At 38.8% G+C, this 27,323-nt stretch overlaps 1 protein-coding gene and 1 pseudogene across 8 annotated transcripts in view; one reads left to right on the top strand and one right to left on the bottom strand.

The window, feature by feature from the left end:
• Positions 1–26,879, bottom strand: part of SNAPC1 (small nuclear RNA activating complex polypeptide 1) — a 50,314-nt gene extending 23,435 nt beyond the window's left edge. For 2 of the 8 annotated variants that reach the window (XM_072629408.1, XM_072629404.1), the window contains exons 1-4: positions 9,217–9,485; positions 4,878–5,037; positions 4,584–4,724; positions 1,077–1,181 (exon numbers count right to left, since the gene is read on the bottom strand). In XM_072629408.1, coding sequence (XP_072485509.1) covers positions 1,077–1,181; positions 4,584–4,724; positions 4,878–5,037; positions 9,217–9,344 — 534 coding nt within the window. In that variant the 5' untranslated portion in view covers positions 9,345–9,485. Of the gene's footprint in view, positions 1–1,076; positions 1,182–4,583; positions 4,725–4,877; positions 5,038–9,216; positions 9,486–26,507 lie in introns of those variants that run through there. The other 6 variants (XM_072629409.1, XM_072629406.1, XM_072629403.1 and 3 more) reach the window with 6 other exon arrangements.
• Positions 13,780–15,793, top strand: LOC140517823 (WD repeat-containing protein 5 pseudogene; annotated as a pseudogene).
• Positions 26,880–27,323: the final 444 nt, after the last annotated feature.

Raw genomic sequence — 27,323 nt, 5'->3', positions numbered from 1 at the left:
GAGAAAGAGCCTAAGAGTCAACAGAAAGTGAGAAAACAGCTGTAAGGGGTTAATTTGAGACATCAAATCACCATGGTAAAGCAAAACTGGGCAAGCCAAGGCTCACGTTTTAAATGTGGGAACCTAAAGCAGTTGGTCTATTTCTAAAACAGTCCTGTGCATATCGCTTGCCAAAATGTCTCCTCTTTAACCATGCTCAGAGATTTAGAGCTAAGAATACACCTTGCTCTCTTTCCCTTAATTCTACTGAAGAGACAGAATCCCAAGTCCAAGGTCATCAGAGAGGCATGCTCAGAATGAGGTACAGAAATGAGGGGAGATCTGTCAGACATTATGTCCAAACATGAGAGTCACAGTAGATAGAAAAGTCAGGCTTTCATGTGACTTGAGCAAGAACAGATCACAAAGAGGACTGGAGTGGTCCCCTAGTTGTATTTAGCCCTCTGAGAAAAGTGTAGTATGAAGGAACAATGGGAAGAATCTAGGGAAAGCAATAAGACTAAGAAGCATTTGAGAAGTTTAATACAAATATTAACCTTAAAATTTTTGATTTGGATAAAGAGTTTCAGTAGTGTCAAAAAAAAATACTGGTGAGGAAATTCCCTCTAACAATGAAGATCAGTAATACCACTAAAAAAGGGATAAAAGTAAACATAAAATAAATATTTTGATTATATAAAATTGAAACAATCCTATACAAAAAAATTGATACAATTAGAAAAAAGCAATTAATGGGAATATTTGTAGGAAATCTGATAAAGACATGATATCCAAGATATATAGGAAATTGGAGGGGGGTATGTGTGGGTGTGTGGGTGGGTGTGTGGGTGTGTGTCTAGTCTTGACTGCCATTTTAGTCAGATTATAATACACAATCAAAGAAAAAATTTAAACATTAATCTTGGGCTCTCAAATTTTAACTAAGGTCCTATCATTAAACTGCATCATATTTCAAAATTTATAGTAAACTGAGAGTACTTATATTACTTTACTGGGATGAGTTAAATTAATCTAGGAAAACAGCAGCACCTAGTAAAATTCTCTGATAATCATTAAGAAAATAAAAATAAAATTACCTCTAGTGTGTCAGCAGTGATAAGCTTCATTACCCGGTCATTTGGTTCCTTAAATTCCTCTGTAACTTCAGTTCGTGGATTATTTTTCTTCATTCTGTATGAAAGCTACATAAAATGGTAAAAATTTAATGCAGTTGGCTGCTTAGAAAAACAGGTGCATATTTATGGTACTGATATAAAGAGAGTAATAAAAATATTATACTGGAAAATAAAAATAAATAAAAAATAGTCCTACATATGGGTAGATTTATTATTCAATGAATCCTAAGTCTTTCAGTCTTCACATTACGCCTTTGAGATAACCTTCAGCAACCCAGAACATAGTCAAATTTAGAAATACTAAAAGATGCTACATTAAAGCCTTCCTAGAAACCCAAAATACAACCAAAATGTAATTAATCAACAAGCCCATTTTGAAGTGAAACAAAATAGTTATACAGCTTAATCACTTTCAAATAGTCATATTTTGCTATTCTGCTCAATTAACTTTGCCTTAAAAAGACCTTTACTTTATGTCATTCTTAATTTATTCCATGATTTCTACTACACAACTATGCTCAAAGATTCAGGATAAAAGCACATGTATCATCAGGATTGTACCTTGGTATATCTGTTTTTACATGCAGGCTCTAGGAACACACTACAAATATATGCGTATCTTCATTTTAAAGACAAAATTAGGTTTTAATCAGATAGCTTTTCAAGTCATACTTTTTAAGGTTATTCAATGATATTGGTAATAATAATTTAGTTTGTTTCTTTTTTAAGTATTCTAGGCATCTAGTGATACTTAGTAGACAACAGAGATACTTTCTTATTGTGAAAAAAATAAATTTATCATTCCATACATCAAAATTTCATGGACTATAACATCACATAGATACTTATTACTCTTCAACAATCTTTTTACTCTAGCACTACTAACTCCCTATCTCATTCTCTATGGCAACTGTCCAAAACTCTTTTCTTTCCCCACCACTCTTACAAAAGAGGTACTAGTCCTACATTACTAAGAAAACTGAGGTTACCCAAGGTGAACTTCCTCAGTACCTTCATTACTTAAATTTTCCCAGCATCATCACCTTTTCTCTCCTGCTTCCCTCAAGTCACATGAGAGTTATCCCTCCACCTTAGTAAAGTTAACCATTCTGTATGTCCCTTCCTTGGCAGCACTTTCTCCTACCCACTCTAGAATCAACTCCTCTGATGCATCTTCAATCATTCCATCAAAACTGCCTCCTTCCCATCTGCTACAAACATGAACACTTCAAGTTTAGAAGACTTACCTTGATCATTCTAATCAATCTAACTACTATCCCATCTATCTTCTCCTTTTCACTATTACACTTCAGTTCTTGAAAACGCCATGGAAACCTATTGTCTCTACTTCCTCAGCAAAGACTCTCTTACCTCCTTACAACACTTCTGTCACCTCCATTCTATGGCTTTATCATGTCACAAATGACCTCCTCATTGTCAGATCCAAGTTTGTTTGTCCTTACCCTCTCTGCAGTAACTTGATACCCATCAACTCTCTCCTTTGGTAACTTCAGAGATACCACATCCCCTGGTATTTTTTTTCTCTCTACCCACTCTCTCTCCCTTGTTCTTCTCAATTCTCCATTGTAGGAACTCCCCAAAGCTCTTTCCTTGGCCCTCTTTCCTCTTACATTCTCTGTGGGCGATCCTATTCACTCCCACAGATTCAATTATCCCTTCTAGGCAGATGATGCCCACATACATATTTCTAGTCTTGACTTTTTTTTTAAACTCTAGTTCTAACATCTCCACCTGATGACAGTATGTCTCTATCTCTATCAAAGGTTCCTAACCTCTTTTGTGTCATAAACCCATCTGGTGACCTGATGAAGCAAGAATATCCTTCTGAATAATGCTTTAAAAGGCATAAAATATGTAGAATTACAAAACAAACCAGTTAAGTTGAAATAATTACCAAATTTTAAAAAAGAAAAAAAAAGGTTTACCTGACCTAGATATACCACCAGCACTTCAAACTCAACAAATCTGAAACTGAGTTCATCATCTTCCAGGCTAAACCTGCTCTTCCTTCTGACTTCATTTCTACTTGTCAGAAAACTAGTCCTATGTATAAATCTTCCATAATTGTAAATTGAGTTATTTTTTTCACCCTTCCTATCTCTTTCCTGTTATTATCCAATTAGTCCTACGAAGTCTATTAAAGAAACATCTCTCAACTTTGCCCCCTTTTCTCTAATGTCAATACAATCACTTATCTGGAACATTACAAAAGTCTTCATAGGTTTTCTCACCTCCAATCTCTCCCCCTTCCAATTCATCTTTTATACTTCTGTCAAAATAACCTTTTTTAATTCATAAACATGATCAGATTATTCCTCTGCTCAAAGACCTTCAGCAGCTCTTTATTGCCTGGCTAGTAGAAGTCAAGATCCTTTACGTGGCATTCAAAGCCCTTCAAAATCCAGCAACATTATTACCTTTCCAGCCTTATTTTCTGCTACTCCTCTCCTAGCTCTCTACACTCTGTTCTATTCCTATCAATCCTTCAAAAACCACATTTTCCAAGAAGCCTTCCCTAATATCTCTCCTGTCTCCACTTCACACCTAAGACTTCAAAAAACACTTTGATTTGTAACTCTAATACATTTCTGTGTTCCAGTAAGATTGCTGAATAAATTGTCATTCCTAGTTCCAGTTCCCCTATAGAAATTCAAAACAAGATATTCACTAATGTAAAGCAAAAGAACAACAAAAAGAAAGAAACCCTCATTAAGGAAACTCTGACAAAAAACAGTAAAGAAACTAAACAAATAAACAAACAACAATAACCATGAAAAAATGAAGAAACACTCTGAGGTAAAAAAAAAAATTAGAAAAGGAATCTCCAGAAGAAAGCCCTTCACTATAAATGGGAAAGGAATAACTGCAAGAAGTCTCAAGATGACTGATAGTTAATAAAAGAATTAAAAGGAGGAAAAAAAAGGAACAAAATCATCTCTCCTCAAGATTTCAAAGAAGAATCTATGCTTTGTAACTGATGGTGGATAATTCTAATGCATTTACGTAATACTATGTGCTATAGTTATCTGTACTGCTATCATAAGTCCCTACTAGTTCAGGAGCAAGGTTGCACAATGGATGGAATGCTGGGCCTGGAATAAGGAAGACCCAAGTTGAAATTCAGCTTCAGATACTTGTTAGCCACATGACCTTAGGCAAGTTACTAAACCTGTCTTCCTCAGTGTCCCCAACTTTAACATGGGTTAGCAGGGTTGTTGTAAGGATAAAATGAGATAACATTTGCAAAGCACTTAGCACAACACCTGGCACACAGTAGGTACTATATATAAATGTTTATTCCCTTCTCCCTTCCCCTTCTCTACTAGATTTTAAGATCTACAAGAGCAAGGACTATGGATTATATGAACTTTTTATCACCCCCACTGCTTAGGACATAGCAAAGGGTTAATAAATGTTTTTGAACTGAATTATACTATGTCAACATACAGGTTTAGGCATTGCTGTAAAATGGAAGGCCTTGTCTAGTCTCAGCTTCCTAAGAATGTAAGAAGCATCATAATGTTGTGCACTTGTCAGATCCTGCTGGAATTTCATAACTTCATCCCAATCCTTAAGGCATACTCTAATCTAAAAGCAAGAAAAGAAAAATGTCATTAAATATATATTTCAATATACACTACATGAATGCAATTAAAACATTGGCTTTTCTAACCAAAACACTTTGCTACTAATAATAGTTTATAAACTGTTTCAGATTATGAGAACATTATAAGATATTACCTTTTGCTTTGGCTGACAGAGTTGTGTATTATACAGTCCATACATAAGATACAAAGCACCAACTCTGATCTGAAAGGTGTATGGAGGCAGAAAATATTTCCAAGCCAGAGCTAAAGCTTCCTTTGAAAACTTGTTCTTTTCCATATGTCTCGTTCTGCCACTAGAAAATAAGAAAGCATATTATGGCTAAAAAGAATTGGATAGCTACCTTTTTATAATAGAAGAAGAAAAAGAATAGGTTTCTGTGGATTCACATGAGGATAAACAATATGCCAAAAGAACATTAAGAAAACATAGCTAAGAATTATGAAGTCCTTAGTAAAAGACTAAAGACAGTAACGGGAAATGTGGTATTATCATCACTGCTGTTGATCAAAGATGACGCCTTCAGAAGAGCAAGGCAGAGAACTAGGAAGAGTCTGAGAAAGGAATTTGGATTTCTGGAAGACAGGTTAAAATGCACAAATAAGGGCTCTTGGCCAGCAATACAGTGTACCTAACAATATTTGGTAGAAAACATTATTTGCCAGGAGTCTTAAAAGAGTAATCAAAAGAGTTTAAACTAAAAATGGGGTGAGACAGTGGAGAAAACTATCAGGTCAAAGACCATAAATAAAGTAGCTACAATCTAGGATAAAAAACTATAGAGAAGGCTAATAATTCACAAGAAACAAAATTCAATTGAAGTCATTGTCCCAAATTTCTTTATACACAAGAAATAAAAAAAGATTAGATCCTAGTACAAGACACATTTCACGTCGCATTTTTTGCTAAGATTTAATGGAATGAAACTTTTCAGATATTCATCTGGGTCTATGACCTCATTTATTTGAGAGCTCCCTCTCACAAAGTCCATCTGTGCCTACTCTTTGTATGTGATTCCTGCCTACCTTCTTCTTTAAGTTCACCACCCAACACGCTAGAGTATTTCCTCCATTTCTCATGACACTGATAAGGTACCAACTAGTGCAGCACTCTAGAGTCAACTCATCATCCTCTGCCCTTGCCATGTGACTAGGACCTCTTCTATTCCTAGATGACCTTTTTTTACTCCTATTTTTCAAAGTTTCTCAATGGTTATATACTGCAGCCTGCTGACACCCATCACACTCTCCCATGCACTCTTAATATTTATTTTTAACTCTTTAGAAACTGTTAAACTCCACGTCTTGTTACCATACAGCAATACCAGTAGAATGCTATAAAAAGATGAGCCTTGTTTTCATGGGAAGCCTGGGGTTCTTAAAGGAGCTTTTCTATTTTCCAAAGGCAATCCAGTTTGTTCAACTCCCAAGTCCAAATTTCTGTCAATCTTTCTGTACAAGATATCCATAGTGATGAATACATGTATTTTACAAGTTGTCTGGGCAAAGGGCTTATAGTCAAGTAAAAATTTGGTCCTTTCTGAAAGGAAAGAAAAACATATAAAGCACTACTGTAGTATTAGAGGAGATATAAAGAACTTATAATTAATTCACTGCTTTTCACCCCTTTTGCTGCTTCTAATTAACACCTCTACCATTTTGCTCCATTCTTCTACTTTTCTTTCTCTTCTTATGTCTCTTACTGCTTCTCTATTTCTCAACTTTGCTAGAATAACCCTTTGTTTCAGACTTAGATTATTACTTCCACCATTACTTACTCACAGTCTTAAGTCCCTTTACTGGCTTTACAATACATCCAACTTGTTCTTCTTACTGTTATTCACATAAAACATGACATCTTCTGCATCCATATCTCTAGAATCTGTCCCCTTCTCACTTCTGCTTTCTAGAATCCTTTGTTTTCCCCACAACTTAACTCAAATGCTACTTCCTACATGAGGGTTTTTCTGATACCACCAACTGCCAGTATCTTCCCCAAAGTTACCTTATCTTATTTTTTACGTCATTTATCCTGATAAGAAAGCAAACCCCCCAAAGGCAGAGATCATTTCATTTTTGTCTGTGTATCTTACGTGTCTGGCACATATTTGGCATTAAATCATGGTATTTAAAACTTGACCATGTATGTCCATGGACTTGGATGGGAAAAAAAATTACATCTTTATTTCACTAACCTTTGGTCTCTTTTGTAACGTTACATATTTTATTTCTCTAATTTTTCCCAATTAACAAAAAACCGTACTCATTCTCTCCCATTCTCACTCATTAAGGGTGAAAAACTTTTGTAACAAATATGCACAGGCAAGCAAAATTAATTCCCACGGCGACCTTGTCAAAAAAAAAATTCTCATTAAACAATTTGCTGCCCTCACATCTGTCACAAGGTGGATAGCATGCCTCCTCATCAATCCTCATGGCCAGTCACTGAATTTATCAGAATTCTTACAACTTTCAGAGTTCTATTTCTTACAGTGTTGCTGTGTAAGTTATTTTTTCCCATTTTACTCTGCATCAGTTCATGTTTCTTCCCATCCTCTGACATTTTTTGCAGCTTATTCTATTATATTCATATACTATTCTCCAAGTGATGAACACCCCCTGCTCTTAGTCTTTGCTACTACAAAAGAGCTATAATTTTTTTTTAACACATGGGTCTTTTTCCCTCTTTCTTTTTAACTCTCTGGGGTGATGAGCCTAGGAGTAATATCACTGATCACAAGGTAGTTTAATAATGTTAGGGGGATAGTTCTGATTTGGTTTCCAGAATAGCCAAACCAAATTCCAATTCCTCCAAAAATGTATTAATGTGACCACTGCTCCACAGTCCTTCCAACACTTGTCATTCCCTTTTTTGTTAACTTTGCCAATCTGTACTACCTCAGAGTTCCTTTAATTTGCATCTATTAGTAACCTCAAACAGTTTTTCATGTGGATATTGATAGTTTACAGTCCTTCCTTAGGAAACTACCTTTCCATATCATTTGAGCATTTTATCAATTGGGCAATGGCTCTCATTCTAATTTTGGCTGCACTGGCTTTATCTGTGCAAAAACTTCAGTTTTATGCAATCAAAACTGTATCCTCAAGGATCCTGTCTATCCCTTGTTTGGCCATGAACTGTTCCTCTATCTATAATCCTACGTATTTTATGTATTTAAAAACAAAGTGTCTGCAGGTTCCATTATGCTGCCAAAACAGTCCATAACACAAAAGATTAAGAACTCCAACATTAACTGAACTTTCGTTGAGCGACAGCCATCTCTAACCAATCAAAGCTGTGCAAGGTAACCCTTTCCTCAAATCTGGGCTTAACCACAAATGAAAAAAAAGATATACATTAAATAATAAAAAGGTATTTGAAATACTGTTAGGGGAGAAAAAGATCTCAAGAGATGGTATGCTTCTCAAACACCCCAGACAACAGAAATGCAGAAGGGATGAAGGAAGATAACAGGCAAGGACCACAATAGCAAAATCATGACAGCGAAGAGACTAGTAAGAGCCTTCTTTCTAAAGGCACCCAAAGAGATGGAGGGGAAGGCAGAAGTCTGGTGGAAGTAAGAGAGAAAAGGTAGGCCTGAAGATTATGGACAGAACCTCACCTGGAAACACCCCACTAGAGCTAAATCAATGCTTTCTGTGGGATTACAAAATGGGAAGGGGGAAGGAGAGGGGCAAGATAGGAGTGTGTGATGTGTCCAGATCAAACCAAGGACTGGCATGGAGGGGAAGGTGACCCCGGGGATCTCTCAGGAACAGAAGAAGCTGCAGGGGAATGTGTGAGGAGAAGGAGGGAAAGAAGGAGGCCTTGTTTTGGCAATGGGAGGGTTTGCATGGGGTGGCAGCACCACTGGGTCCCTGCAACTCAAGATCCTTTATTCAATCCAATTCTGGCATTAAAAGGGAGCTTTAGGAGCCCGAAGAACTGAGTTCAGATCCTGACTCTTCCATATACTAGAAACTGAGCTCCCAGTCTATGTCTGTCATTCACCACCAGTACCATCGCGGGCAAGCCAGGCCTCAGTTTCTCCCTTTGTAAACTGAAGGGATGGCCCTAGAAGACCTCCAAGGTCTGCTTCCGAGCTCTGCCTGCTGGGACGCGTGAGAACACACAGACAGTGGAAAGAAGACGGAGAAAGGAATCCGGTGTGGAAGGGAGGGGATGGGGGATGGGGAAGAGGGGGGATGTGGATGGGGGAAGGGGGAAGGTGTAAAACGGGAGGAGAGAAGGAGGAAGCTGGGAGAGAGAAGAGGAAAGCGTGGAGGGGGAGAGGATACCGAGACTGGAGAAGGGGAAGCAGCGGAAGCTGGTGAGGAGAGATGGGGCAGCTGGGGGGATGAGGGGAGAGAAGGAAACTGAGGCACGGGAAGGGAAAGGCGAGGGGACGGGAGCCTGGGGGGAGACTGGAGAGAGGAACTGCCGAAGGGCAAGAGCTGGAAGGAGAAACGCTCACTAGAAGATGGTATGAAACTTCATGTCCCTCCACAGCGAGGTGAAATCCTCGAATCGGACGCTGTCGGTGTCCTGGAAACGCGTGAGAAGCGTGTCGAAGTCCGAGTGCAGGCCCCCAGGGGTTCCCATGCTGCTGCCGCCGCCGCAGCCGCCCACGCCCCCTCCCGGTCAATACAGCCCGGCTCCTAATACTAAACAGGTCGCAGTTTCCGAGGAAACGCAAATCCAATCACAGAGCGTCGCTCTAGGATTACGTCATGACGCAAGCGCGTTCTTCTTACGTAGCGCGCCGGCGTACTGCTACCCGCAGACTATTCTTGCCGGAACAAGTCCTCCATGAGGTTAAGGTTATAGGGCATGTATGAGCTTCCGCTTCCTTTTTCCTCCTCGCGACCCTTACTTTCTTAAAGGGCCCGTTAAGCAGAAATGTAGAAGGGGAAGAGGAGAGGGAGAGCCTTACCTGCCCAATGCGAGAATTTATTTTGCTTAACTATACATATTTGTTAAGAGGGTTTTGTTTTGATTTTGTTTTTTTCACCACCACCACGCCACGAGGAGGTGGGAGGAAGGCAAGGTAAAAGGTTGTTCATTGAAAAAACATTTTTTTTTTTTATTTTAAGATCGTAATGGAAAGCCACAAATTCCCTAACCACTAAGAATCAAATGAGATAGCACATGTAAAGGACTTCGAAAACCTTAAAGTATTATTAAATGTTAGCCATTAGTCCTCTCAATAGTTAGCTATTGATAATTCACTTTTCCAATGGCACCCTACAGTTTACAAAGCACTTTCCTCACAATAACAAGGAGGTAATTAGTGCAAGGAACAATCAATAATGACATCAACTGCTTTAAAATTTTCGTAGTGTTTTGCCTGTATTATCTCAAGAGTTAAACAGGTATTATCCCCATTTAACAGATGAGGAAAGTGAGGCTCAGGGACATGAAGTGATTGGCCCAGTGTCACGTAGCCAATGTCAGATGTGGGATTCGAAATCACGATTTTCTGACTCAGCCCAGCTTTCTATCCACTATATATTTTCATTTTACAAATGAAGAAAATGAGACCCAATTCGCTAACTTGTAAAAGACTAAAAGTTTCAGACTCAAAAATAGATATAAATTCTGCTTTTCTGGTTCAAAAGCACTTTCCACTAGGAAACTTTTGGTCAGTTTTCCTTTATCTTCTAAAAGTGGCTACATGTTGGCAAGGATCGGAGCTTTCCTCCAGCTCTACACTTAGGTGACCCTTAGACCATGAGGGTCTACTCCCTGAAGCCTGCTCAGATTTGTCATTCCTGATGGATTATACTGAAAATGCAAAATAGTCTCTGCTGCCAATCCAACTCTTGGAATTTAGTTTTCTGCCATGAGGATTTAGGATTAGTACTAGATGATAATGAAAAGTTTTCTGGTTGGCTGAAGATCTGGAAGACTGTCTCAGTAGAGATTTAACCATAAATGAGCGTATTCATAGAAGGTTCAAGGAGACAACAGCTTGTTCTCTTTACTAGCTTGGAGTGAAGAGAATTGCTTTGAGATGCTTCTCCCCACCTAACTGACAATACTTTGGTTACTTTTATGACTATCCTTTTCTGGCATGACAGACAAGCAAGTATTCTGAGGGGTTGAAGGAGGAACTGGGGAGGGCACCAGTTGACTGGTGAGACTGGAACACCCATCAACGTTCTCAAAAAAAGGTTTAGGCAGTAGCTGGAGCTTATAGCAGCCAAGTCCGTCAACCCTGTCAGTCAATAAATATTTATTGAGCATCTTTTATATGCCAGTGGAGACACAAAAAGAAAAGACAGTCCCTGACCTCAAGGGACTCACAATCTAATGGGGGAAGGACATCCTCCCACAGTAATATCTTCCCATAGCAGTCTACTTGATCCAGCCCAATAGTGGATTGTCCCATCAATTAATAATAATAAAAGCTAATATTTATATAGCACCTATATGTTACAGGCACTGTATGCTACAATTATGATCTCATTTGAAACTCACAAAAACCCTGGTAAATATTATTATCCTCATTTTACCAATGAGGAAACTGAGGCAAACAAGTTAAGGGAAAAATCCACTCCCTCAAGTCTGAAAAAGAATAGTCTAAAGGATTTTTAAAGGAATGAGCCTTACTCTCTCACTTCTCTCAACTTCTACAGTGCTTACACACTATCTCACACAGTTTAGCATGCATCTCATCACAAAAGATGATATAAATAAATATTTCCTATTGTTGTCATCTAATTATTTCATGAATGTTAATCTTGTCTTTTCAAAAAAACTCCTTTTCATTATAAGGCTAACAAACAAGTTACAAATCCAAATCTCTCCAAAGCATTTCAGTTATACATTATGATGCTTCTCCAGAAACAGGTTCTCCAGACCTTGCCACACCAGAGGTTCACATCCTCTGAGGCTGCTACTCACCAGTCCCAACATCTGACACCCAAAGATAAAGACAAAACAATCCCTCCCCTCAAAGAGGCTACATTCCACTGGGGGAGATAAGAAATGTACACAAGTGGATAAATACAAAATGATTTCAGGGAAACAGCTCCAACAATTGGAGAATCAGGGAAGTCCCATACACGAGGTGACTTCTTACCATATTTGGAAGGAAGTTAGGAATTCTACAAGTGAGCCAAAAAGATTTCAGGCAAATTTCAGATGGGGTGCCACTTGTGGTGAGGCACAGAGCAGGAGATGCTCTCTCTCTCTCTCTCTCTCTCTCTCTCTCTCTCTCTCTCTCTCTCTCTCTCTCTCTCTCTCCCTCTCTCTCTCTCTGTGATATATGTGATACATATATCACAACTACTCTTCAAATAAGGAATACTTGTACAAATAGGTTTAATTTGTTTATTACTCACTATATTGTTCTACTGAGTATAATGAAATCAACTTGAGATTTTAACATGAGGAAATAAAAATGGTTTCACAGTCACTGGGTGATACTATAACATCTGGGATTTAACACTGGGATACAGGAACAGAAAAATTTGTTCAAAAGAAATATATCTGATAAAAAATGATGGAGGGGGTGGACTCATGATGCCAAGGTTTTTTCTTCTAATTTTTGTGATTCAGTTATCCGAACAGTTATTATCATTGTATATCAAGAATCTGACCCAAAGACCTAAGCTTCAGGAGCAAGAACTCACCATTTGACATAAATTTCTGAGAAAACTGGAAAGTAGTTTGGTGAAAACTAGGCATAGACCAATATCTCACATCATATACTAAAACCAGGTTAAAATGGGTACATGATTTAGCTATAAAGGGTAATGTCATAAGCAAATTAAGGGAGCATAGAAAAGTTTGCCTGTCAGATCTATAAACTAAGGGAAGAATGTATGATCAGACAAGAGAGAGGATCACAAAAAGTATAATAGATAATTTAGGTTACATGAAATTAACAAATTTTGCACAAACAAAACATTACAGCCAAAATGAAAAGGGAAATGAGAAACTGAAGGAGGGGGAGGGATTTACTGTGAATTTCTCTGGCAGCACACCAAAGGAAACTGAAAATAGAGAAGGGAGGAGAAGGTACCAGAGGTAGGAGGATGGAGAAATCCCAAGGTACTGCAACCAGGTGAGAAATAGGGTAATGTATGAGCTGAGTTCTCTCCTTAAACGGAGATGTAAAGTTGATGGCCCTATTCTCCAATCAGAGAGGAAAAGAGCAATGATGAGATGAAGGACCAAGACTGAGATCTTATAGGATGATAAGGTTATCCCAATATCCCAAATCTAGTCCAATGATATACCTAAACAAGAAACCCTTCAATACTGTACATGTTATTTATGGCTCAGGGTCCCTGGTTCTGAGTTTATACAAACCAGGTCCCATCTTGCAAGCAACTCCCAAAATACTATTTTCTCTGTTTCCCATCCCATCCTCCTAGAATTTACTCCAGTATATAAGCTCCAAATATAAGTTCAAATCTAAGTCTCCAGTGAAGTGAGCCAAAAAGTCCCCAGCATCTATATGGCTATGAGTATGGTCCTTGAAAACTCTGGACCTAACTAATGGGAAAAGTGCTCAACAAAGGTATGTCAACTAACAGCTAAAGGCGTGGAGCTAATGAATCAGAAAAGAAAGCAATCAATTCATTAATAAAAGTTTATTAAACACCTATCACTTGCCAAACGCAGCGCTAAGCACTGATGATACAAAAATAAACAAAAGGCAGTCCGTGTCCTGCAGGACCTTACAGTCTGAATGGGAAAGACGACACGCAAAGAAATATTTACCAACAAGCTCTCTACAGGATACACAGGAAATAATTAACAAAGGAGGGCACTGGAATAAAGCAGGGTTGGGGAAACTTTGCAAAAGGTGGGATTTTAGTTGGGACTTGAAAGAAGCCAACCCCCAAGTGGGGAGCGCTGTTAAGTACCACAGTAGGGTGAAGAATAATGCGCCGCGCTTTCAAAGCCAGTTTACTGAGTTAAAGACAAGGGTGGCTGAACCGGGAAGGGCAGTCAAACCCTAGGCTTAGACATGATTGGTCCGGTGCCAAGGCTGCGCTGCCGCTTCCGTCCACGGAGCAGAGCAGGGGCACCCCTCCAGAGCAGCCGAGGCAGCGGAGCCTTCGCCCCCATCCCTGGTGCAGAACCTCGCGGAGGTGAGAGTTAACGTCCTGAAGGCAGCCTTTCTCTCCGTGCGGATGCCTTCTAGTGGGCACGGTGCCTTTCCTCCAGCTACAGCCGTAAGCACCCGAAGCTCGACTGGCACATTTCCGAACCATGGCCACGGAAAAGAAACCAGAGCCTGAAGCCCCGAGGACACCACCTACCCCTTCTTCACCCACCAACCAGAGAAAGCCTGCCCCTCTAAAACCTAACTACACATTACAGTATACATTAGCAGGGCATACTAAAGCTGTTTCTTCCGTCAAATTTAGCCCTAATGGAGCATGGTTAGCAAGTTCTTCTGCCGATAAGCTCATTAAAATCTGGGGAGCATATGATGGCAAATGCGAGAAAACGATATCTGGGCACAAACTGGAAATCTCCGATGTTGCTTGGTCTTCAGATTCCAGCCTTCTTGTGTCTGCCTCAGACGATAAAACCCTTAAAATCTGGGATGTGAGTTCGGGAAGATGTCTCCGAACCCTGAAGGGACACAGCAATTACGTCTTTTGCTGCAGCTTCAATCCCCTGTCCAACCTGGTCGTTTCCGGCTCTTTTGATGAAAGCATAAGGATATGGGATGTGAAAACAGGGAAGTGTCTCAAGACTTTACCTGCCCACTCGGACCCGGTGACAGCTGTGCATTTTAATAGTGACGGATCTTTGATAGTGTCCAGCAGCTATGATGGTCTCTGCCGCATCTGGGATACCGCGTCAGGTCAATGTCTAAAAACTCTGATTGCGGATGATAATCCTCTTGTATCTTTTGTGAAATTCTCTCCGAACGGTAGATACATTCTTACTGCAACTCTGGACAGTATACTGAAGCTATGGGACTACAGCAAGGGAAAGTGCCTGAAGACGTACACTGGTCACAAGAACGAGAAGTATTGTATTTTTGCTAACTTTTTAGTCACAGGTGGCAAGTGGATTGTGTCTGGGTCAGAAGACAACCTCGTTTACATTTGGAACCTTCAGACGAAAGAGATCGTGCAGAAGTTACAAGGTCATACAGATGTGGTGATCTCTACGGCTTGTCACCCTACAGAAAACATCATTGCATCCGCTGCTTTAGAAAATGATAAAACAATTAAACTCTGGAAGAGCGACTGTTAAACCTTTTCAACGTTATGTTAGAGACTGTATCAGGAAGTAGATCCTGTTGGGCAAAGAACTTAAATATTTGAGAATGTGGTTTCTTGGCCCAAAGGAAAATCTCTTTTATCCTTCTGGGACTGGATAGCCTGGTAAGAAATGGCAGGATTTGCTTGATTTGACAAATAGATTTTTTTTTCTAATTTTTTTAAAGGAAGGAAACAAGCATTTATTAAGCACTTATTTATGAACTTGCTAGGTGCTTTCAAATATCTCATTTGAATCTTACAACAACCTTGGGAGGTGCTGTTATTACACCCATTCAACACTTAAAAACTCAGGCAGACAAGCTAAGTGACTTGCTCAGGGTCACACAGCTATTAAGTGTCTGAGGCAGGATTTTGAGGAAGGCAGGTCTTCCTTGCTCTAATTGCAGTGCTCTATCCACTGTGACACCTAGCTAGGGGAAAAATTTGCTTGTATTACTAGGCCTCCAAAAGTTTTGGTGAGAGTTTGTGCAAATGATCCTGATGCTGTCAAAAGAAAAATTTCCATTTATTTTTTGTATAAGTCAAGTCAAGAAAAACTGGAATTTTTAATTTTTAATACAGAAAGAGTTCATCTTGAACTTTTCCTTAACTAAAGCTTCTGTATCTTTTTTAAAGGTGCCATTTACATATTACACATGCATTTCCAATTCTGTAAATACAACCATGTAAGTTTCTGACTTTCTATCTCCAAATTTCACTGATTTTGTAGTGAAATATCTTTTTACTTTCTATATAGTTGATTATTTATTTTATATGTGTGTATGTATATATATAAAATAATAGATCATGTTATATTGCAAGTTGTCCACTTTTTCCCATCTGACCACTAATTTCTTCTTACAGTAATTTGAAACATATTTTGATGTTTTTCAGAGGAAAAAAAACTCAGAACATTGTAAAGTTTTTCAATGTAAACGCAATTTTATATTGTGAAAGTTCATAGTATAGAACTTTTAAGTACATCACTGTACACTTCAGTCTTAATATTTTTACTCAAGGGTTTACAAAGTAAGCCATAAAATTTTAAATTTTTCTAAATGTGGGATTTTGTATTAAAAAAAAAAAAGCTATGTGTAGTCATAGAGAAACCACCCAAACAGAAGCAACTGTCACAAAGAAAGGAACCTGGATTCCAGGTGTGAGGGTCTATGGGGTCAGTTTGTCATGAGTGAGGGCCAATGCTATGTGGTTGAAACCTCAACTACAGATCCTAAGGTGGTAATCTTTATATTCTTTCTCTTCTTGGGTTCTTTCTTGGAAGCTTTAAACCTCTGAGCACAGGAAAGTCTATTTACCTTTCTTTAGTTTTAAAGTTACGTTGTATTCATCATAAATAGCCAGGATAAATAGCTTGTAAATACAGTTGGGAGGAGGCAAGGCTGGAGGAAACTAAGCCAAACAAGAGGTAAAGATCAATCTAACACAAAGGTGTTTTTATTAGAAGCACTGGCATGGCGCTTAGAGTTAACAAAAGAATAGTTACAGATCTTTTGACACTGTTTTACAGAGTATTAATGGAATATTTACTTTGGGAAAGCCATCTGCATAAAAGCGTAGAGAGTTAGAGCAAAGGGCAAAAAGAAATAGTTGAATGACCTTCATCATGCTATTATGGTTACAGAGCCACCTAAGGTTAAAAAAAAAAATACATTCATCATGTACAGGATAGATTTTATTTCAGAAGACACCGAAACTTCAGAAGATACAAAGGACTCAAAGGAGCTCTTAAGCAAAATAACAATCAAACAATCAATAAACATTTATTAAGACATGTGCCAGATAAAAACAGACTTTTCTGGGTTAAGCTGGATTCAGGCTAGTCCCTAGATCATTTATATTTGATAGTGGAACAAAATGAGATACTTAGAAGTCATTCAAAGGTTAACAAAAGGAGATATATACTTAACCACAGTCAGCAAGGATATTTTACAAGGGTATATAAGAGGACACTAAATGTTGATTCAGCTTCTTTGACTGAGTAATCCACCATCTTGGTCAGCCAACCACAAACCATGCTGTAATAATAATTTAAATGGAAAGATCTTCTTCATTAATTAATAGGCCCATATGATCTGCTTAAATCATCTGGAAGCCTAGGTCATATGTGGTGGGAGGAGCTTGCTGATGAGGCAAAACAGGAAGGGTGGAGCAGACCTGGGAGGAAGTGAGTGGGGTCAGGTTAGAGGGGAAAGAATGCAGGCCAACTGACATATTGTGACAGTTGATGGTGAGAAGACCCTGGCTGAGGGAGGAGAGGTTTGAGAATGGCTTTGCCGTCTGCTGTGATTATGTTTATTAACTTCTTTGTCACCATGATGGATTTTGCTTTCTAGTTCTAGGATTTGGCTTTCTGGTGTTTAAATAAATGTTTTTATTCTGCCTTCTCCATGGAAGGTCTTTTATATTTTGCAATGGAGAACTACGCTGGCATATTCATAGTCACCACCAGGGCTGTGAATATTACTTCTACTAAAATTATTTGTTTCCATTTTAATTTGATTAAATTGGGCACATTTAGGGTGGTATAGCTAATTCCATTTAAATCTCAGTTTAAGTTACCAAGTTCTAGCTAGGAGATAATTTGCTTGAATTTTACCTATATGTATAAATTTTATAGTTCTGCATATTAGTCATAAAGTCTAGTGTTAGTTTCTAGAAAGACCCACTATTAGTCAAAATTTCCATATCATTGTAGCAAGACACCAAGGTTTGACTAATTTACCGTTTCTTGTATATGATTATAATAAAAACAAGTCAGAAAACTATAGGCCAATGAATTTGACCTTAATTCCTGGGAAAATCCTCAAACAGATAATTACCAAAGTAGCTGAAGAACATCTGAAAAAGAGGAGATCATGATGAGTTCCAGAAGGGTTCATGCCTTAGTGTTCCATTAAAAAAAAATAGTCATCTTAAACTATCCCTTTTTGACAGTGCTAGTGTATGAGGGCAGTAATGTGGATATAATTTTTTTAAAGTATATACAACAACTTGTGGAGAAGATAGAAAGGTGTGGGCCAGAACTGATTGGATGGCTGATTTCAAAGGGTAGTATTTGATGGTTCAATATTAATGTAGCAGGAAGTCTCTAATGCAGTACTACAGGAATCTATGTTTGACCCTTTGAACATTTTCATCATTGGCTTTGAGAAAGGGTTGGATACCATGTTCATCAAATTTGCAGATGACACAAAGCTAGAAGGAACAGTTAATATGATGTATTTTAAAGTTGAGATACAAAAAGATTTTCAACACGTTAAAGCATTGGGTTAAATCAAATAAGATGACATTCAATAAAGGTAAATGTAAAGTCTTGCGCTTGCTTACAAAAATATCAACTTTACAATTACAACATTGGGAAAGCATGGTTAGAGAGCACCTGTTCTGAAAAATATCCAGTGATTTTAGTAGGATTAAAAACTCAATATCAATCTGCATTGTGTTGTGGCAGCCAAAAAAGATAATGTGATATTGGGCAGCACTGAAATACAACTCAATGGAAGAAGGAGACAAGTCCCTCTAATCTGTCTTCATTAGTGTTCATCTGGAATATTGCATTAAATTCTGGGTGTCACAGTTTAAGAAGAATTTTAATAAGATGGAGAGTATACAGAGGAAGACAACTAGGATAAAAACATGCTTAGTTAGAGGAAGTGAGCATGTTTATCTGGAAAAGAAAAGATTCAAAGATGGGGAGGCGTGGTGGTATCAGAAAAAGATCTTCATGTATTTGAAAGGCTGCTATATGGAGGAGAGATGAGACTTGTTCAATATGACCAAGAGAATTAAATCAGAAGTGATTTAGTATAAAAAAATTTATACTAGATATTGGGAATTTCTTTTTTTTTTTTTTAATAATTAGAGCTATCCATAAATAGAATGACATTCCTTGAAGGTGGGTTCCCCTTCCTTGAAGGTCTTCAAGCAGAAGTTAGATGTTGGCTATATCATAGTGGAAATTCTTTTCATGACTTTGTTGGACTACACTGCCACTAAGATTTCTACTAACTCTCAAATTCTGTAATTTTGTGTATCAGTAAGCACCCCAACATACATGGGGGGAGGGGGCCTGATATCACAGTTTCTTAGATCTACATTCATAAAAAGAAAGGCAACTTTTGAGGGGTTAACAATCACTTTAATCAAGCACATGTATCATTCCTTTTACCAAGCACACATGTCATTCACCTAGTTCAGGGGAGTCAGCACCTTGAACTTCAAAGAAAATACAGAGAAATCAAAGATCAACAGACATGGCTTCCTCTACCTGAATTCAACAGACAGGTCTAACTGTCTAACTATAGTTCCCATAAAGGGAAGCACCCTTATCTGGGTTTTCAAAGCCAGAGAGCTCCTTTGGCAGCTTCCCAGAGTCCTCATCTGGCAAATAAACACTTACAGTCAGTAGCCCCAAAATAAAACCTCAACTTCCTTTTTTAGAGCCAAAGGGCATCACAACCCTTGAGAACCAGTGCCTCATTAACAAAAAGCTTGGGCCTTCCCACAAATCTTCCCTAATCAAACTCTCCTTAATGGGTAGGCCCATTAATAGGTGGGGAAGATCTTTAATCACATTAAAATAATTAACAATACAAATACATATAGTGATTCTAGTTAAATAAACTCTTGTTTCTGTACTTGACTGGTAAAGGAAAGGTTATACTAAAACAAAAACAGCAAAAGATCCTATTTTGCTTGCTACCGTATTTTGTGAAATTAAATTTCTCTTCAATTTCTGCTTTCAATATAACCAGACTTCTAACTAAGTCTGGCTTGTTTTGTATATTTTTGAGTTTATAGAGTGAGTTATAATGCTTAATTTATGAGACAATGCTGAGGTGATAGGCTACATACCCCTGAAAGGGCTAATTAGAGCCAGAGCTTTTTGGGAAAGATATGTATGGTTCCAGAGATTCCTAGGGAGAGACATGTGAAGAGACAGAAAGACTTTGGACATTATTGAATGTAGACATATAAAGGGAGCTAGCTCTTCAAAATGTGCCTTTTTTTTTTTCCAGTTTTCCTCCCTAGAGACTTCACAGAGAGAGAACTCATAGAGTAAAATCCAGTTCCCTCTCTTGGCATGGACTGGGAATGTACCTTATTCCTATCTAAACAGCTCAGTCATATTTGTGTATTTTCTGGTTATTCTAATCTGTTTAACTTCTCTGATTTCTGTCTGCTTGGATGAGCAATTTTACAGGATAAAAAAATATAGCTGTGTAACCATATTTGGTGAGAAGGATTTAAATCAAGCATAAACTATGACCCTCCGCTGTAAGAGGATCAGGAGAATGTTTTTGGTTCTGAAACTATTGTATCTCTAGACCAACAATACTGGGAATGGGACAGATAGATATAAATCTTATCTGTCTTGGAAAGAGGCCAGAGAGAGAGGAAGAGCACAAAAACAATCCTTTTACTGCTTTCTTTATGGCAGAAAAAGGAAATTACAGTATTCCTTGGAGAGGAGGGACCAGATTCTAGAGATGTCTATCCCTGAGGGTTACCTAAGAACCTCATCAAAATGTTTAGAAAATCTATGTGGACATATGTATCTTACATGTGCCAATACATCTTAAGTTCTGACTAATAACATGTGTGTGTCCCTTTAAGATATGCATTCCTTGTATCAATCAAATAAGGTTGGTAGTGCCAATTTCTTTTTCAGTCTTCATTTTTACAAATTAAAAAATTGAGGCCCAGAGAAGTCAATTTCCCAATCATACAGCTGGTCCCTGTCAGAGCCAGGCTTCCTACTCAGGACCCCTGATTCTCACTGTCGTACTACTCTAGTGTTGCCAAGTAGGCAAAATTCAAATAGTCTTTAAATAAGTGGATTGATTATTTGTCAATTATATTTTTTAAAGAAAACAGACAAGCAAAAAGTCATTCTCTCCAGAAGATGGAGAAAGATGGGGGAATCCATGAACTTTGATTTGAAATACTGAGACATAAGGCTTCATATTTCCCCAAAGAGACAAAAAGCCTGGGAACATTTGAGTTTCAACATACTGAAACAAAGCTAGACACACACAAAAAAGGGAAAGAAAGCAAAAGGAGTGGTAGATTCCCTCCCTCTTGACTAATTTAGACACTTTAAGAACTAATTTAGTTCTCAAGGGGATGGGGGAGCAAAAGAGGGAGAGAAGGAAAAATTTGAGATGAAAAGAAGAGAAGGACAGATGGGAAGAAGGAAGAGGAGGAGGAAATAAGACCAAATTGAGTTTAGGTGAGTTGGAAGTAATCTTTTTTGCAAATCTGATAGCAAGAAAATGTTTGAGCTCAATATTTCTTATAGCACAATAGTATTCCATCACAATCATATAACACAACTTGTTCAGCCATGCCCCAATTGACAGGCAACCTCGAAATTTCCACCACAAAGAGAGAAGCTATAAATATTTTAGAACGTATAGGTTCTTTTCCTTTTTCCCTAGTAGTATTTGGAAATAGCTCTAGTAGTGGTATTGTTCAGTAAAGGGGATAGGCAGTTTAATAACTCTTTGAGCACAATTCCAGATTGTTCTTCAAAATGATTGGATCAGTTCACAATTCCACAAACAATGAATTAGTGTCCCAATTTTTCCACATCCTCTCCAATATTTATCAAATCAATCATTTTGTCAATCTGATAGGTATAAAATGATAGTTCAAGGTTGTTTTAATTTGCATTTCCTCTAATAAATAGTGATTAAGAACATTTTTTTTTTTATGACTTCAAATTGTCTTGATTTCTTCCTTGGAAAACTGCCTGTTCATATCCATTGACCATTTATCAATTGGACAATGACTCATATTCTTACAGATTTTACAAGGTTCTTTATATATTTGAGATATGAGACCTTTACCTGAGAAACTGTCAATAAATTTTTCCTCCACAATTTTGTGCTTTCTTTCGGATCTTAGCTACATTTGTTTTAATTTGTTTAAAAAACCTTTTATTATCCATTATACATTATATTATCCATTTTACAAAATTATTATCCAGAATTATCCATTTTACCTGATTCTGCTGTCTCTTTATTCATAAATTATCACCTATCCATAAGTCTGATAAGTATATGTTCCATGTTCTTAAAATTTTCATGTAATATCTCTCTTTATATTTAGCTCATGTATCCACTCGGACCTTATCTTAGTAAATGGTGTAAGATATTGGTATCTGTCCAGTCCCTGCCATACTGCTTTCCAGTTTTCCCAAAAATTTTTGCCAGCTAATACATTCTTACCCCAAAATCTTAAGTCTTTACCTTTGGCAAATACAAGGTTACTATATTTATTTGCTGCTGTAAATTGTGTCTACTGTGTTCCAGTGATCCACCTTTCTATTTCTTATTCAGTGCTAGATAGTTTTGATAATTTACTGCTTTTCAATGCCCTTTATAACCTGGTCTCTTTCTAGTATTCTTATACCTTATTTTCCCCACCCCCAACTCTGTGGAGAGGTCGAGTGGTAATGCCAACCCTACCCTTAACAGTAATAGAAGCCAAAATATCTGCACCGACCTCTCCAAGATTAAAGAGGGACTATCTAGAATGTTTGGCTGTTACATGCCTAGGACCCACAAGTCTCTCTCCCTCTCCCCCCTCACCCTTCCTCCATTGCGAGTTCTGCACAGGTTGGAGGTAAAAGTGGAGCATAACAGAGACAGAAAGAGAATATCTTGTTTGTATGTATTTGTTTGCATTGTCTTCCTATTGGACTGTGAGCTCCTAGAGAGCAGGGATTGCTTTTCGCCTTTTTCCCCCTAGCACTTAGCACAATCCTGGGCACATAGCAGATGCTTAATAAATGCTAGTTTACTGACTTTCTGTTGTGGGGGTCCTATTCTTCCACAGCATCTTAAAATCCTTAAGACTCAGCACTTCACCATGGATGGACTCTCCTTAGAAGGAAATTGAACTTGGGGCTCCTAGACAGATAAAACCCAAATGTTCTAGGGAGTCTCAAGTCCTTGTATACATTTAGACTTACAACACTGCTAAAGGTAGTGTTGGAACTATCACTTTTGGCCCTGGTACTTTGACTTGCTGTGAATCAGGCAATCAGAACTGAGGGTGAATGGGGTTTGTCCATCTTTTTGAATCAGTTATGGCCACTGTGAAAGGCAGCTGAGCCACTGTCCTAAGCAATTTGTATGAAGGGAAGAAACTATCTCAGAAATGGAGGGAAAAAACTGAGTCTTTGGATTCTAAGATATTGAAGCAAGCATGGCATTTCCAATACACTTTTGAAGACCAAAGGGAAAGCTAAGTTGTGGCAGAAAAGGGAGATATCAAAGAGAGTCATTGGCTCCATAGGCATCTTCAGAGTAGAGGTCCCAGGGTGAGGGACTCCTGAAGAAAGGTCAGTTCTTTCCCCAACTTCCCCTCTTGAAGCCTATTTATCCATAGACACTATGATATCTTCTGTTTCCGTAAACTGACTTTTACTTCAACCACAAAGAAGCTGGGAGCTAATCAGAAACAGCATCAAATATAAATTTGGGCCAAAAGTCCCCTCTTTACCTAGGTGTTATTAATTTTCTTAATGGAGAAGAAAATGAGTAAGTCTTTATATAGTACCTACTACATGTAAAAAATTGTGCTAAGTGTTTTTACAAATATTGCCTCAGTTGATCTTCACAACAACCCTGGGAGATAGGCATTATTATCATCTCCATTTTATAGCTGAGGAAATTGAGGCAGACAGAGAACAATTAAGAGAAACTCAGGCAAAGTCTGTTTGCCAGAGTCACACAACTAGTTGTCGTTGTTCAGTCATTTCCAATGCTTTGTGACCCCATTTGGGGTTTTCTTGGCAGATACTGCAGTGGTTTGCCATTTCCTTCTCCAGCTCATTTTACAGATGAGGAAACTGAAGCAAAAAGGGTTAAGTGACTTGCCCAGGGTCACACAGCTAGTAAATGTCTGAGGCTAGATTTGAACCCAGGAAGATGAGTCTTCCTGACTCCAGGTCTGGCCCTCTATCCATTGCACCACCTAACTGCCCACAAAGCTAGTGCCTGGGGTAAAGTTTGAGCACAAGTCTTCCTGGTAACAAGCCCCATCACTCTATCCAGTCACCAGATACCTTTAATTGGTAACTTGGAGTGACTGTGACTGAACACAGACTTTTGATCTAAAATAAACTCCTTAAAGCTGAAAAGGTAGAAAACAAGTGAACTTTGGGGGCCATTATGTTGCCTGATAGGTTTAAAGCAAGCCAATTCTCGTAGAGGTACATTACTAAAAGACCTGGAACTTCCCAGGAGGGAATGCATTGTGGAGCAGCTACCCAGAAACCATCCTCTCTAGATCACTCACATTCCAGAGTCCCTCCTTTATCTTACAAAGATGCGTATAGATATTCAGCTTTATGGTATGATTAACTCCCCCTGGAAGAACCATACATTTATGAGTGCTATTCAAGCAAACCCTCTTTCCTTCAGATACAAATCATCTGAAAAACTTACTATAATGGCAGATTGCAAAGTACAGATCCCTTGCTCCTTCATATAGTGGCTTTTAGTTTCTTGCTATGTATCCTCCCAGCACTAAGAGCCAAAAACATCATCTTCTTTCCTTTCTAATAGGCACAGTGTTCAGGTAATTCTCCTTCTCTTGATAGAAGACTGAATCCATTAAATGTTATTAGCCAAAAAAAAAAGATAAAACACATACCTGAGACCATGCTACCCAGAGAATTTCCCTTTATCTGTCCTAAAGATCACATACTAAAGAAACAACCCTTAGCAACTTAAAATGTTCAAGCTACATGGTTGAATATATACTAACCTCTGCCATGTGCTTCTCCAAAATCACCCAAACCTCACTCCCCCTGCAACCCCATTCACACAACTGTTGCACTCTCAGTGAGAATCTGATAAGACCTTAGCCTAAAATGGCCAGGGTCTCCCATTGCATCCTGGGTCATCTCCAGTCTTCCTGATGAATATCTGACCACTGGATCCAGATGGCTCTGGAAGAGAAAGTGAGGTTGGTGACCTTGCACAGACCCTCCCTCACTCAAATCAAAGTCAACTGCAAGTCATGTCATCATCTTGATGTCACAGTTCTCTTAAATAATGAAGGACAACCTGCACTCTCAGGATCTCTCTGGGAGAAAAATGTAAAAGAGAAAAGTCTGATTCTTTGATGAAGATATTCTTTTATGAAGATATTCTTTTATATTATTTTAATGCTCTGTCTGGCATTTAAAGTCCTTCATAACCTAGCCCCACCCTACTTTTCCATCTTCTTACACTTTACTCTCTCTCTGACACGTACTCTGATCCAGTGACACTGATTTCCTGGTTACTCCATGTACAAGGCACTCTAACTCTCATTTTTTCCCGGTTCTTCCTCTAGCTTCTTTTAAGTCCCAACTAAAATCCTATCTTGGATAGGAAGTCTTTCTCAACCCCTCTTAATACTAGTGTTTTCTTTCTGTTAAATATTTCCTATTTATCCTGTATGTAGCCCACTTTCCATATATTTGCTTGCATTTTGTCTCCTGTGCTAGACTGTAAGCTCCTTGGGACTGCTTTTTGCCCCTTTTTGTATCCCTGGTACTTAGCACAGTGTCTGGCACATGGTAGATGCTTAATAAATGTTTATTAAGGCCTACTATGTGCAAAGTATTTTATAAATACCTGGGCTTTTAGTATAATTTAGTGTATATAATTTATGTATATAAATTTATGTATATAAATTATATATTTTATATAAATATATAAATTACATACTATAATTTAGTATAATATAAATTGTACAGTTATAGCCCTAACGACAGGAATATGAAAGTAAAGATCACATTAGACTATATGAATATTGCCCTTCCTACAATTGCAACATCTCTGTCTTTCTCATCAAGAGTATCTTACAGTGGACTTTCAAGGGACATGTAGAAATCCTTGGACACTAAGGCACTTAATTGTGACCTCTTCAAGGGACAGTCTTAACCTTTATATCCCCAGTTTAGCACAATGCTGGGCACATAGTAGGTTTCTTAATAAATGTTTACTGACTGAAACTTACCCACATCTGTAACATGGAGATAAAAATATTTGTGCTACCTACCTCTTACGGTTGTTGAGGGCAACGTGCTATAGGAATAGGAATTCTTATTATTGTTATACTTTAAATATGACACCAAAGACAAGAAAAACTGAAACTCTGAATCTTTGAGATCCAGCTCATGTGTGCTACAAAATGTCTTTTCTGATACTTTTACTTATTAGTACTCTCTCTCTTTGAATTATCCTGTATGTTACCAATCTGAAAGCAAGGAATCTATTTTCCTTTAATCTCTATGCCCAGCACATAGCACAGTGCCTCAGTGCCTGGTATATTGAAAGTACTCTATGATATGGCAAAAACATTACATCAGTAATTGCACAGATTTTACAATTAAGGGAAATGGCAAGACATTTCCCACCTGCTTTTGTCATAGTAGCCGAGCTTGGCAATTACGTCTGGGTAATTTCCATAACCATTCCCTTAAGTTACAGAATAAGCCCACCTTTCGGCTTTCTCAGCACGGAATTGATTTTGAATACAACATTTAGATCCCTGGGATCCAACAGCCTTACTTCGTGACCACCGTCGGCTGCGCGCACCCGGCATTGACTGGAAACAAAGTAGCTCCACGGCGTGTCCCCGTCTGTTGTATCAATGGAGCTGGTGGGAGGGAGAGGCTGCCCCAGGTTCTTAAGGTGAACTCAAGATAAAAGGCGCTCCTGGCCCCCTCCTCGCCCTCTTCCCACCCAGAAGGCTGGGTAAGTGAACAGCCCACTCCCAACATGCACAATCACACGTAGACGGCCAGGGAGCTCGGAGCGGACACATGGGGAAGCAGCGGCCTGCGGGGCCCTGGGCCGAGGGGCAAGCGGCCGGGGAAGGCGCTGCGGTGCTGCGGTGGAGCACGTACGGGGGCGTGGCCTGGGGCTGCACGGGGCGGGCCCACGAGTGTCCGCTGGAGTGGCTGCTGTTTAGCATCCTTAGCCTGTTTCCCTGGAACCGACAGATTGCGGGGAGAGGCTCACCCGCTCTCGCCTTTGTTTGGGGTGTTGTCCCGATGGGGGCCAGGATCGTTTGACCAAGCCAGGGCTTTGCGGCACTAAAGTGAAGAGGACGTCAGAGGGGAAGAGTGGGCAGTTGAAAGTATTGAAAGGAGAGAGGATATCGGTCAGGAACTGTACCTCTTCGTTAGCTACAGGTAAGAATAAAACTACATGTGGGAGTCAGGCTGAACCCAACAATCCCTTCCCACCAAGGTACATTTTCTCTTTGATAAAGAGGCAACTGTGTTGCAGGGGAGGGAAGGAGACCGCTAGGT

The sequence above is a fragment of the Notamacropus eugenii genome, chromosome 1 (assembly GCF_028372415.1).
Source record: "Notamacropus eugenii isolate mMacEug1 chromosome 1, mMacEug1.pri_v2, whole genome shotgun sequence".
Lineage (NCBI taxonomy): Eukaryota > Metazoa > Chordata > Mammalia > Diprotodontia > Macropodidae > Notamacropus > Notamacropus eugenii.
Note: the sequence above shows the minus strand (reverse complement) of the source record. Positions and strands in the feature narration are given on the sequence as shown.